Source organism: Amphibalanus amphitrite, unplaced genomic scaffold (assembly GCF_019059575.1).
Source record: "Amphibalanus amphitrite isolate SeventyFive unplaced genomic scaffold, NRLGWU_Aamphi_draft 000491F_arrow, whole genome shotgun sequence".
Classification (NCBI taxonomy): Eukaryota; Metazoa; Arthropoda; class Thecostraca; order Balanomorpha; family Balanidae; genus Amphibalanus; species Amphibalanus amphitrite.
The window spans coordinates 24,395-38,399 of NW_024881985.1; the positions used below are offsets into that span (position 1 = coordinate 24,395).

Sequence of the window (14,005 nt, forward strand, 5' to 3'; positions counted from 1 at the left end):
TCATTGGAATTGGGTCTCTCCTTACATGCAGCTCATATTAATTTGCAAACTCAGTCGCTTTCATTCATTCACGAGCTGCTTGGATGTGTCTGGAGATAAGGTGACACGGTCAGTGCTTTGGATTTTTTTTTGAAGGTCTATGGCTCGGCTTAACTAAATGTAGACGGTGCCGCCTATACCGCTGTAGGGTATTTGACGGTGCTTCATACACAGTTGTATTACATCGTCAGCGTCTCGTCTGCATCGTCAAACGCCCGATACGGCGCCAGTCAATCCAGGTGTTGTGTAGGTGTTCCCTTAGAATCCTGTTATCTACCGTCATATACTAAAGTAGACAAAATAACACATCTTCACCCGAATATGTTGCCATTAATGCTGGACAGGCATGCGTTCATCCAAGTGTGCTACCTTGTTCGCTTCAAATTCAATGCACCTGGCCATTTGTCCATACATCTGCCCATTTATCTGATACTCGAGCTGTCTACTGTTGTATTGCAATCATTAATTACGTAGATTACAATGCGTTAATTAATGAGCCTACGTAGCAACAGTGGGGCATTTTGTCTTTTCTCGAGATCTTGAAGTCATTGATTCAAAGCGCTAGAGTAGTGATGCGTTTTATCATAACCATTTAACGACTTGACATCAGTCATTATAGCCATTATGGTGTAGGTATCTATGTATCGTCATATATATCATCTATGTATCTATGTATCATTATATGCATCATCTATGTATCTATGCATCATCATGGTGTAACCATCTGGTGTCTACATCTTGCCTTCTTATCAAGCTGCCACGTTTCATATCAAAACACCCGTTCCAGTACCCCTGGCTGTGTATTTATGGCTACTACAAAGTACTGCACATTCAGTACAACAGTGACCCCGGTCAGTCGGCCATTCTCTCCGTCCCGGGACCGCCGCTCTCCACATCAGCGCCCGGCGCCCCTTAGCGCGTCTTCACACGTCATTACACGTCAGCGTATACATCAGTACACGCCATTACACGTCAGCGTACATCAGTACACCTCACTGCACCTCAGAGCGGCGCGCGTCAGGCGGCATCTGCGTGCCGCGGCCGTCAGACACGGATGGACAGATAGACGCGTAAGTACACATCACGAGGACATCATTCCGGGATATTAGAGGTGCAGCTTCACCTCCGGACTGGACAGACAGGGGTTGGCGGAGTGAGGGTGATGGTTGAGCTTCATCTCAGTTACATCATGTAATGGTGTAGTGCTTGGATATGACGTGGTGCAAGAATGTAGGCATTAGCGATACTTGTAATAAAAACAAAAGTATGCGTGGGTATAGGCTCACTAAAGATGATGGAGGAATAGACTTACTAAAGGCTCACTAAAGCTGTCACTGTAGGAATGATAAGCCCAACGAGTGGCCAGTACGAAATTCACAGGAAGACATTGATACTAATATTCCGGCGGCAGTTGTACTCTAACGATGTAAAATAGTCATTTCCTCTCCATATTTGTAAGCACAATAATTAATCACTGCTACGAAATTGCACAACTTCACTACTACAAACACATTCATCTGCGATTCTCACCACAAAACAATGCATGAACAGCCATGATACCTTGCCATGTCAGGTATTTCTCAGAATGCTACGTTTCCAGTAACTAATGCGCTTGAAGCACACATGCTCAATACAGCAATTGCGGAAGTGGAGAAACCGTGGAGCGAGATGATTTCAAAACTGCATGTTTTTTGCTCGGTAACTTATTTGTATTGCAGTACGGTTTTGGATTTTCACGAAGGACATACCCCAGCCACAACTCCGCAACCACTGAATATGTATGAGCTATGTTGTTCCAGCGAAAGCCTTCGAAAATGACCGTTTTCTACAGCATGACCTGGCAGCGATTCTGGCTTCAGTTCTACGGAAGCACGCGGCAACATAGCACGTCACAGACTGAGGAGCGAAAGCGGAAGCAGAAGAACATCTCCTATGGAAATCACTAGCCTTGTAGCCGATTCTTCACACACTGGGTGACAGTTAACATACTGTTCATACACTGCGGATGACAGTTAACATACGACTTCATACACTGCGTGACAGTTAACATATGCGTGATCGTTAACATCGGGCAGACATTGTGTTGTCGGAGTGTCCTCAGCCGACACAAAGTCCACAATCACTCACTGTCCACGCACGGGTAGTCACCACATCTCACACTCCATTGGCTGGACCATCTCCTTGTCCTTGACCCAGTTCGGGTCAGGCTGTCAATCAGGACTAGCCTACGCCCTAATGGAGGGTGAGGTCGTCTCATGGCGACCAACTCGATGAACGAGTCGTCACGCGCGTCACTTTGTCACACGGCCTCGTAACTTTCGGCTAAGAAAGCCGCGAGGCGGGTCGCTGCCATTCCGGACGAGTCCATTTTTCCCGCGGGGGAGTCCACTTCCACAATGCTTCCCTCGGCAGCTCGCTGCGGGCTGGAGGGTGTCTGTGTCGACCGCAGCCGTTCTGCTACCTCCCCAGCCGCCGCAGACCGATGAACTCTCCCGTCTCGTCGTCGAATCGGTCGCGGAACTCCTCTGGCGGAGTGTAGGCCTGGCGAGAGTCGACGCTCGCCTCACCGGAGGCGGCTGAGTCCACTGGCGCCGCCTCCTATCATACGTGGGTGTGTGAGTTAGTAAGCCGCTCTCCGTCTACGTGTTTGGCTGGCGTGTAGTACTGAAAACACACGAAACAGTGGGCGTGGTGACACGGCGAGCGCGTCCGGACCGCTCCGCGCTGCCAGAATTACATTGTGAAACTGCTCGAAGTTCAAATGTTTGCATGTTTAAAGTGCAGCTTCAGTACCTACGACTGCCTAACGCCGAGGGTTGTAACTGAATTTTTTCGTCATAAGTAGACAGGCGGCCTGCTTGCATTGCCCGCTTTTTATATTCAGAGAGCAAAAGGGACAACTTTTTTAAACGTGCGCGGTAATTCGTGTGTGGGAAAACATCTAGCACGTCTAATAACAGGTGAATTAATCCCATTCTGAAATATTTGGATTACTTCTAATTGCTATGCTGTTGAGACTTCCGTCACAAATGCAGTGTAAATTTAGCTCTGCTATTTGCGATCTCAAATGTGTTATGTCATGTGCTGTCTTTTTAAAAGATAAACTAGCCTTATCAAACATGTTGGAAATGATGATTCGAAAAAATACTCTTTAACAGTATTTAAAATACTTTGTGAATGACCTCTCCTTGAAATTGTATGTAGGATATATTTTACAAAAAAGTCAAATGCAGAAATGATAATTTTCGATCACGGATCTTTGTCAAATCACATTCAAAATTCAATTTTTTTAAAGCTTTGAATGTGATTTGACAAAGATCCGTGATAGAAAATTTATCATTTTCAACAAGTTATTTTAACAGTTATCAGATGAGCTTAAAAAAAACTATGGCCGCGGATGTCATTGTTGTGATAGGTACTGTTTGATATTATTGACGGTGGAAATCTCTAGTAGAGATTGTTGGTCCCGTCAAACTGTGATGAATGTGTCACATCTGCGTGTCTCTGACATTGTTTTCAATATAGGGTGGATCTCTATACTGTCCATTGCATAGAATAGGTGATCTAGCATATTTCACCCATTATGACACAAGTAGCACATTTCCTTCCTCACTATCTTTTTTTCGTTGCAACTTTAACTGTGGACATTTTTATACATTATGATAGATAACAATATCCGTGAGAGCAACCGTTGTTGACATAACTGCATAGTGAATAATTCATGTTACAAAACAGCACAGCATTTCATGAACGATTACACAAACTCAACGAACCCAAATCACATATATGCATAATGACTCTCTGGACTATTCAGAACAGCGTGTCAGCGTCCCCATACCCAAAGACCCCCAAAGGACCCCGAACCCGTGTCCCCATTCAGAGGACAGCTCCAGGAAGGGGGCGGCGCGGGGCGAGGGAGGGGCGAAGGGCTAATGAGTCGGAACGCGCGGCCGTATTTACCTTACTGCCGTCGACGTCAGCTGTTCCGGATATGGTCATGCGGGCTCGAGCTTTCATGGCATCCATGTGAGTCGTCTGAGGGGGCGGGGCGGGGGGGGGGGGAGTCAATGATGAGGGGGTGGGGCAGGGGGTCAATGGTGAAGGTCGGAGTGGGGGGGGGGGGGTCAATGGTGAGGAAGGAGAGAAGGGATCAGCGTAGGAGGGCGAGACAGAGAAAGAGAGAGGGATTACCGGCGGGAGATGAGGCAGAGGAAAGGGTCTAGGGAGGAGTCGATGGATGGTGGCAGGCAGGAGCCTATACCATTGTCGGCACTTCACATCAGTGGACGGCTAGAAGTGAACGGCGGGACGAAGAATCAGGATCATTGGTTGGGGAAATGTTCAAGTAGTGCGTCATATAATGCGCTATTCTAAAAGCAAGAGAAAATTTGCTGAAATCTATATGCGCGAAATGATCTATTAATCTATGCATCTATGTACATATGTTGTATAACGGCATGCTGGAAGCTACCTAATCGATATTGTTGTGGAGACAACTTGTGACAATAGTTCTACTACAATGCATAGTGAACATTCATTTTCGTAAATCAGCTCAACTAGCTAGAACGATGTGAGAAGCCCCTCACTTTCTTCATCAAAGTTTGGATATTCTTATTCTGTAAGACATCGCCAGCAGCATGCATGGACAACCCACCCCTAGGAGTACGGGCGCGTACATGGCTATCTACGCTCCAAGGGGCCGTGGCTTCTCGCGCGCCGCCCACCTTGGCACGCTTGGCCTCCGTCTTGGACTTGCAGCAGAACTCTGTGAGCGCCACAGCCATGGCCAGCACCAGGCCCGCAATCAGGATGTAGAAGATGCCCGCCACGTTGCTGAGCAGCATCTCGCTGGCCTTCGACTCCTGACGAGAGGACATTTGACCACGTTAGGGGGAAAACGACAATAATTGTGGAGAGTAAACTGTTTTCTGTGCTTAGGTATCCGCTCCACTATTGAGCACCGAGAGTATCATTATTCTAAAGCAAACTGACCCAACCATGACACGGCTTCAACGCCCACTAACTGCCCTGTAAATGCAACTGTATAGCCGGCTGTGCCGGTCATACCCATCAGTACCTACGACAGAGTCTCGAGCGATCCTCACCTCGACCTCCTTACACTCGGAGTTTGTCGACCACCACCTCGTTACCTACATACTATAGAGTCTCGAGCGATCCTACCTCGACCTCCTTGCACTCGGAGTTGGTCGACCACCACTTGTTCTCCAGCTTGGCCAGCTCCCCGTAGTCAATCAGCCGCAGCACCGCGATGTTGATGGCATCCCTACAAAAGGCAAACATACGGTGCTTTGTTTTGCTTCGATTTGTTTTCTAGGGAGATCTTATCTAACTTATTATCCACGGCTTTGGTTCGAGCAGTGTGTCAAACTCTAACGTGATTCTTTGTAAGAGCTACAATTCGGATTTCAGATCACTCACATTTTAGCAGCATGCATCATGCGATGCTTGAAACAGATTCAATACGTGTGTTTATGCAGTGAGTTCGTGGAAACTGTGAATCCGCGGGTCACTTGATATCTCTCTCAGCCCACTGGTGACTCTGCAAATTCCCGGTTTCCTCGAACTCGCTGCAGTAAATGCATCACCCAGCTAGACACAAATACCGAGTGGGGACTGCGTTAGACTTTGTTTATCTACTGTGAACACAGCGTTAAAGCTAAAGTCCCGGGAGTACAGCGTCAGCCACTAAGTGAGAAACTCGGTACGTTCAGCGCTGTCCAGGTCATATACCCTTTTAAAGCATCACGAGGCTTGGTATAAATTTGATGAAGCTGACTTTGCCCGAAACTTTGAGCATAAATAAGAACTAGTTCATATCTTACTTGAGATATTCAAAGACTCTTTTTGAATATCATATCGTCGTAAATGCAAGACATAAATCTAGTTGGTCTAAAAACTCATCTGCTATGATAAGCTTTGCAGACGAACTTCATCAAAGGAGCAAAGTATGTTCAACCAAAATTTAATTCATTTCCAACCAGGACATCACACCACATGCTGCACACTCCCCGTTATAATTTAAGATGTCACAGAAAGTCTCAGTGTTCCGCTCACAGTGGGGCGCACAGTGGCCGATCGCCACTGCTGCTGCGAGTCTCATACCTCCACGGAGAGTCCAGTGGCGTAGCCACGCCGTAGCCCTTGGAGTCGAGGTTTTGCCCGACCTTCATCGTGTCACACGGCTGCCGGCCGTTGACGTACTCGTTGGTGGTCGACTCCACCAGCAGAGCGTACTTGCCCTGGAGGCGTCGGTGAGGTCAGCTATAAGTCATAGACGCAAAGGAACGACTCAGAATGGAGTATGGTGGATTGTATGTGGGAGTAGGTAATAGGTATATATGTGGGAGGATGGAGTAGGAACGGAGGCTTTTATTAGTGTTTGAACCAAATGGCGATGCGCGGATGTGCTTATGTGAATCGCCCATGCTGTTGCCACAATTTTTTTTTGCTTTCTGATTATTTTGACTGCATATACATTTGTCGACGCTTGGGTCATTTATGGTTTAAAAAGGTGTTGCGAAATAATAGCTGCCATTTTCACAACCATTGCAACTGGCACAGCAAAGTGTGATTGGCACAATATTCCCACCGAAAAAGACCATTCGATGATCAATAATTAACATTCGATATAACACAAACCCACTCAATCAACAAGGCTAAAAGGGATGCCTCTGTATGCGACACTCGTAAGCGCCGTAAGCTATTAATTACGCATTGCATTGGAGTAGCGTTTTGATTGGTTCATGATTTGTTGGATTGGTCTGCACTCGCCGAGTACGGCATGAGGCGTGTCGCTCACCTTGGAGTTGCGCACCCTCTCGATGCCCTCGCGGTACGTCTGGACGAACACGTGCTCGTTGGAAGACATGAAGTCCCACATCCGCTGATACACGCCCAGCTTGGAGTTCTGCGGCACAGGGAGTCGCTGTATCAGGTGTTATCGGCGTCGGGGATAATCACAGAGAGGCATGCTGAAAAGTAGGAATGATTGTATCGAGGCTGACGGTAAATGCTGCTAAGAATCAGCTCTAGAAATCGATGTTCCTTCATATATTGTGTTTTTTTTTCGACGCCAGGCATCTGTGGTTGAAGTATTCCCCTCATTATTAAATCTTATGTTGATCGAGCATCAGAGGACGACTGAATTTGCAGTGTTTGTTGAGCAGGGGCATAGCGAACAACACATAATCTGCGCACATGTTTCATTGCCTTTACAAATACACATAATTTGGAATAAGTTATATATTGCACCAACCATATATTGTGTGTGAACAAGAAAAGATGAAGATACTCGTATGTTGAGCTATTTCGGCAGCGACAAAACGCTTTCCTGCATGCATACACAGCATTCCATTCCCATTCCGTTGAGACAGGGTGAGGGTCCGAGTTCAGACCGCTGGTGATTACCGGTATAAAGCTAGTTGATAAGGTGTCTACAGAAATAATGTCCGTGCATCAGCCTCAGAGGTTTGCAATTATCTTGTCACCTTACGACACATTTCTAGAAATTAAGCCCTGAATGGTAAAATCGAGACAGAAATTCAAGACTTGACTTCCCCGGTGGATGCAGGAGCTCAGTCTTCGAAGGTTTAACTAGATCAGTAATGCCTGTATACGCTGCATACAGGTTGGAGATTTTGGGGAAATGATGCTGGTGATGTTTGTACTTACCTACCGGTCTAAGAATCGACGGCTTTGGTATCGAAATTTAGTTGGTAGTCTGCACCAAGACTTTTCGGCTTGTATGACAGGATTTAAAGCTCTGATGTCAAGCTTTGGTTTGGTGTTAAAATTCTGGGAAAACCTGATCGAGCCTACGAACATTCGGACGACAGCATTCAAAGTCGTTCGGAGGATGGATGCCTTGAGCTTTTATTTGTTGCATAGCAGACTTGACTATCGATATCAGGGTTTTGAGTTATGTGCTGAGAAGGGAAAGGATTTTTTTTATGATGCTCGTGGCATACCTACACTGCCACCTACTGCAATCTTTGGAGCACTTCCCTTCCTCGCTCTTTTCTTCTCTCCCATCTCTATCACTCTTTCTCCTCTCTCTCTCCCTCTCTCTCCTTCTCCCTCCTTCCCTCCTCTCTCCTCTCTTTCTCTCCACGCACAGAACCAAAGATTGAAGCTCTGATCCACTCTGAATCTAGCCAGCAATGCTTGCCGCCGCTCTGGGAAGCAAAGTTCCGTGGTCAGGATAAACGTAAGGATGTTCCACAACGTTACGGTTGGTACACACACTATCAAAGTCAATGCTGCGGAACCACACAAACGCCCGGCTCGACCAACTTCTGATCGCCCGCCGACCACAAAACCGAGCCGACGATCTGAGCTCGCGGACTGCCGCCGAGAGCCAGCGACTTCTGCCCGGCGGGACCACTGAGTGGTCTCGAGACCTCGACACTCCCACCCGACAATTAATGAGTGACCCCGGCCGGCGGTCGCCGCTCCCGTGCAGAGTTTGGCGAGCGCGCGGTGGAATTTATTTGCCGTCTGCGCCGCGGTGCTGGAGGCGATGATGAATTGTTCATTAATGACCTCAGTCGGGCTGGCAGCGAAAGGGCGGGAGAGGTGCACATTATGGCGACGAGCTGGTCAGGACGTGCAGGTGCATCGCGATCAACTCAAATAGGCTGACTAGGACTAGGACCAGGACTAGGGCTGTGCTGCTGCGGAGAGCACGCGGAGATATTAGACGGCAGTGGTGGATAGGCCTGGGGATAAGCTCAAGATAAGTGGATAGGTTGGGTGGGATACGCTGCTGAAATATCTTGTTGTTTTATAAAACTGACGAGATTTATATCCACAATGCGCTTGAGGTTTTGAGCGTATGTATTGCAGATGTATGAATATATGTTACAGGGAGTATGCGATTTCAGTTAGTTTGCAACGACCCTAGGGTGGTTGTAACCTCCCTGAACGATCAGTTTGTTTGCAACGACCCTAGGGACGTTACAAAATAACTGCTCGTTCCGGGACGTTGTAACGAAACTAGGGTCGTTGCAACCTCCCTAGTTAGTATGCAACGAACCTAGGGTTGTTACAAAATAACTAGGGAGTTTAAGAATTCATCGAATCTTGTTTCACATGAGGGCCGTCAACAATCTTGTCCAATGAAAATCTTGTTCAGTCTAGTTCAGTTTAAAATGAAAGGAGAACAAAATTTGAACATTCAGCTCAGGAGTACTCCTGAGCTGAGCTGCACCACATATATATGTGGTGCCCGGGACAAAGCACGTAACTGTGATAATTTTGGCTGCATTGTATCGCCAGCATATGCTTACATGTAGAAAATATAGTTACTGGGGTAGGTGTGATGGATATCCGTCGGAATCCGTGTGCGGGTTATCCCTCACACTTTGGGTGCGGGTCCGATAAAACCCCTCGTTTTTTCGCGATTATCTCGCGCTAAAAGCGGCCGATCGTGACGAAACTTTGAGTGTCCTCGAACTTATCTACGTTACTGGTTACACATTCTCCATACAGTTCATGATCCTGAAACTAATGATCTTTGACCTTTGATCTGATTTCTGAGACCATGGCAGACCGAAATTATTTGCCGTTTATGTTAGCGCATGACATAAAATTGCGTTTCCAGACTTCTATTGTGATTACATATAAACGTGCCAACATGTGAACTGATGGTTGTCCCATGCATCATGATGGGTTTTAAGTTGACTTGTCAGTTGTCGGCCAGGTCAAGGTCATTGACGTTTGGTGACTTCGGGTGACTGTTTCAATTTTTACGATTTTAAGGGATTTTTTATAGCTTATTTGGAATCCAGCATTCGCTGAGACATTTGAGAAGTACGTATAGTTGTGTTGCCAATGCAACTTGCTACGAAGCTGTCGCTGGTGGTTTAGGTACACTTGCTTTAAACAGGTGGTGCGGGTGGGACCCCTACTACTTGATCCAAACTTACCCTACTCAGCCTAGCTTAATCCTCGCCCCCCCCCCCCCACGTTTTTTTTCGCGATAGCTCCGAACACGCCAGCAACAGAGAGCTGAAACTAGGATACCTGATCTTTGATTAAAAGCCGGATCTTGTGACACCAACCAGATTTTCAGGTCAGGTCAGGTTACTGACCTATGACGTTATAAGTGGACGGTCCTCAGATGCCGCAACTTCGCAACGCCCTCAGTCCCTGAAAAGCTTTTACAGGGGGATGAAACTTACAGTACGTGCATCTTCTAGAAGTCTCACAACTTGTAAGTACCTCTAGGATTTTTCCTAAAGATCACAAGAGGTCAGGTCGGTCACGTGACCTCACCACTATAAGTCAATTGAGAAAAAGAAAACTGCTATTCTGGCGCCGGGAACGATCTCAAACTATCTTACATAAGTACACGGATCGTGATTTCATGCTCTCCTTGCAAGGTTAGATGCTTCAATTTTGCATTGTTGACTTTGCTTGACGTCATTTATGACGTCACTAGGGTCATACGAGCTTTTCGTCAATAATTCCCGATCAAACTGAGATAGCGAGTCGGTCAAGCCACCAATGGACTGAGGAAGACGTGCCGAATCGAATAATATGCAACATGACCTCCTTTGACCAATGTCGCGACCTAGGGGTCTCTGACCTGACCTTGACCCGAGGTCAACACCTCAAGTTGACCTCACCCGAACTAAAAGTATACCATTCGACGCGCCTGAGCAAGGCGAGCACGTTGATGCTAAAATCGCGCTCTGCGACTATTTTTTAAGAAGTTATTAATAAAAAACCGAATCCGTGTCTTGGGTCACAATTGACCTGACCTCAGAGGTCACCGGTTAACCTGAGACCTTAACCCGCGCCCCACTGGGGTCTGTGTATAACACGCCCTACTGGGGGGGGGGGCTATTCATAGCCCCCCCTCCTAACTCCGAAACTACTGGGCCGATCGTCAAAATTCAAACGGCGTCTGATAGCCCCGGAAAAACTGTCGACCGAAACCTAATTTCATTGACCTCGAGGTCACCGATGACGTCACAGGTCAGGTCAAAGTAAAAATTATTAGCACTTTGGCTTGTTCACATTTTGGGCTCTGGCCGCCGTCTTACAAGTCAGATCAGGCTCATTTTTGGTTTCCACACTCGTGAACAGATGCTCTAGATACCTTGAGGGTACCAAACTTGTACTTTGATTTTCAGGTCAGGGTCAGGTCATCACAGGTCACGAAAATATTATATCATGCATCGGTCACGTGACACATGTTTTATGGTCCATTTAGGCCATAGATTTCGAATTTGATGTCTTCTATGTCATTCGAGGTCATTTTGAGTCGAATTTAGCTTAGGTCAGGTCACTTTCAGGTCAAAAAAGGTCAAATTTTGAAGTTGAAATTTTTCAACAAAAAAGGTGTCTATTGGATGCAGTTTGAGCTCAGGAACACGATGGTGCCATTTATATTGGTGTACGATGCCAAATACGTACTAAAAAATTGATTTGAAAAATTAATAATTGTGAATTTTTTGCAATAATGCGTATAACTTGGCCATTTTTGAAGATATTTAGCTAAAACTTGCTAGAGTTAGTCATAATCATGCTTTCTGTCACATATATTCCGGTTTTTTCGAAAAGTCAAAAACTTTTTGAAAAAAATATAAAAATATAAATTTTGAATATTATTATATAAAATTTTCAAAATTTTCAAAATTTTGAAAATCCGAGATAGCAGTTTGATAGCGCGGTCAATTCTGAGTTCTTTCATGCAAAGAAATTGGATCTAGCTTAAAAACTGAGCTCTTGGGAGCGATTGCCGTGGTTCAATGTTTTGCGTCGAAATCGGACGAACATGACGTCACTCTGACGTCATTTCCGGCCGACCTATGGTAGCTACGAAGTTCAAATTTTGACACAAGGTGTCAAATTGATGCAGCCGAAGGTACTGAAAGTTTGGCGTCGATCCGTCAAGCGGTTTGGAAGTTATTGCAGAAAAACGGGAGGGGGGGGGCTATAAATAGCCCCCCCCCAGTGGGGCGCGGGTTAAAGTCGGGTACTAGTTGCTGTGTCTCCTAACGGCACCGGGCACACACGCTCGTTTTTTTCCGCGACGCTCTAACTCCATCAGGGGCGAAAACCGACGAGGGGGTCGTACCAACCCTCCTCCCGGCCGGCGCGTATGTAGAAAACCAACAGGTCCTGCGGGGTTACTCTCGCCCTTATTTGTGTTTTGCTAGCCGCAAACGCACAGGGCGGGGCTAAGTTATTGGTTGACCTTTCAGGTCAGGTCAGTGACTTAAAAGTCGGGAAAATCGGGACCTGTCAAAACTTTGGAGAGTTAGGTTGTTACGAGTTTTTTCGGGGCGCTGATCACGAATTTCATGTTAGCTTTGATCACCGACGATGTCTTGATGTTTTTAGGCCAGGTCGGGTCAGGTCAGGTCAGGTCAACCAGAAGGCATCTTGCTAGCTGTCCATAGTAGATGTCAACCACCACTGACAGCCTCGTGACGTGGTACGAAGGCGCCAAGATTACTTCGTAAATGTTCAAATGGGTGCTAAATTCGAAATCAGCTCCAAAAACTAGCCTAAAAATATCTGAACCCAGAAGAAGTGAAGTAAGGTCATCAAAGGTCAATGACCCTGACCTGACCTTCACGTGACCTTGACACCCACCATAATGCATGGGACCACCATCATTTCACATGTTTGAACGTTTACAATCACAGAAAGACTGGAAACGAGCGGATAATAGCCGTTTTTACGAAGGGCTTCATCTAATTTGAACAAATCTGCACAAAATGTATACAGGATGGCCGTCGTGAAATACTCCTGAGCTGAATGTTCAAATTTTGTTCTCCTTTTCTTTTTAAATCAACTAGATTGAACAAGATTTTCATTGGACAAGATTGTTGACGGCCATCCTGTGAAACGAGACTCGATGAATTCTTAAACTCCCTAGTTATTTTGTAACAACCCTAGGTTCGTTGCATACTAACTAGGGAGGTTGCAACGACCCTAGTTTCGTTACAACGTCCCGGAACGAGCAGTTATTTTGTAACGTCCCTAGGGTCGTTGCAAACAAACTGATCGTTCAGGGAGGTTACAACCACCCTAGGGTCGTTGCAAACTAACTGAAATCGCATACTCCCTGTAACATATATATGCTAACGCTTTTTAGACCCAATTCGGATGCATGTGTCATGCGTACGAATAGGGGAAAAATATATTTGCCGATAAAAAATGAGAACATGAATAACGTAAAAATGAGGGCAATACGGTAAAAATGAGGGCCTTTGATCCTTTAACGCCTTATTTCTGTCTAAATTATCATGGTTTTATAATACAATGCAAAATCATCTTAAACACTGAACAGTTTCAAAGACTTTTCATCCAAGTGCAGGTCTAAAATGTAGTCAATTTATTAATAAGATGAAAGTAGGAAGCGGACTTTATCAAATAAACTGGGCACCAGAGAGAGGGAGAGAGAGAGAGAGAGAGAGAGAGAGAGAGAGAGAGAGAGAGAGAGAGAGAGAGAGAGAGAGAGAGAGAGAGAGAGAGAGAGAGAGAGAGAGAGAGAGAGAGAGAGAGAGAGAGAGAGAGGTGAGAGAGGAGAGAGAGAGAGTTTTTTAAAGAACGTTATTTTTTAAATAAAGTGGTGGCCTTGGTTTAAGCATTGCAACAAAACTTTTCGGTTTTGTATGAATAAACAATTTCTCTTCTTAACCCTATTAGTGGCGGGGGGGGGGGGGTTGTTTTTATCCACCCCTCAGGTTTTTCGGGAATATCTCCGAAACCGCTGAAGCTACGATGCTGAAATTTTCTGACTTTTCCTAAAACTAAATTGGGCACATGCCCTGAAAATTTCAAGTTCATAACTTTACCAGGGGCGGCTCCAGAGCACTGGGAATTGGGGGTCCTATTCGTGAAGCGAGTCATTTGGGCGAAGATCACGATGCTGCACCAGTTTTACGAGCAGTGAATGAAAGGTATCATGTGATAACATATACAGTTA

General features: G+C 46.0%; 1 protein-coding gene across 2 annotated transcripts in view; it reads right to left on the bottom strand.

The window, feature by feature from the left end:
• Positions 1-820: 820 nt before the first annotated feature.
• LOC122392569 (glutamate receptor 1-like) overlaps positions 821-14,005 on the bottom strand; it is a 77,540-nt gene continuing 64,355 nt past the window's right edge. The window contains exons 16-21 of one of the 2 annotated variants that reach the window (XM_043387606.1): positions 6,860-6,967; positions 6,163-6,299; positions 5,221-5,323; positions 4,764-4,901; positions 4,000-4,074; positions 821-2,637 (exon numbers count right to left, since the gene is read on the bottom strand). In XM_043387606.1, the coding sequence (XP_043243541.1) occupies positions 2,497-2,637; positions 4,000-4,074; positions 4,764-4,901; positions 5,221-5,323; positions 6,163-6,299; positions 6,860-6,967 (702 nt within the window). In that variant the 3' untranslated portion in view covers positions 821-2,496. Of the gene's footprint in view, positions 2,704-3,999; positions 4,075-4,763; positions 4,902-5,220; positions 5,324-6,162; positions 6,300-6,859; positions 6,968-14,005 lie in introns of both variants that reach the window. The other variant, XM_043387607.1, reaches the window with a different exon arrangement.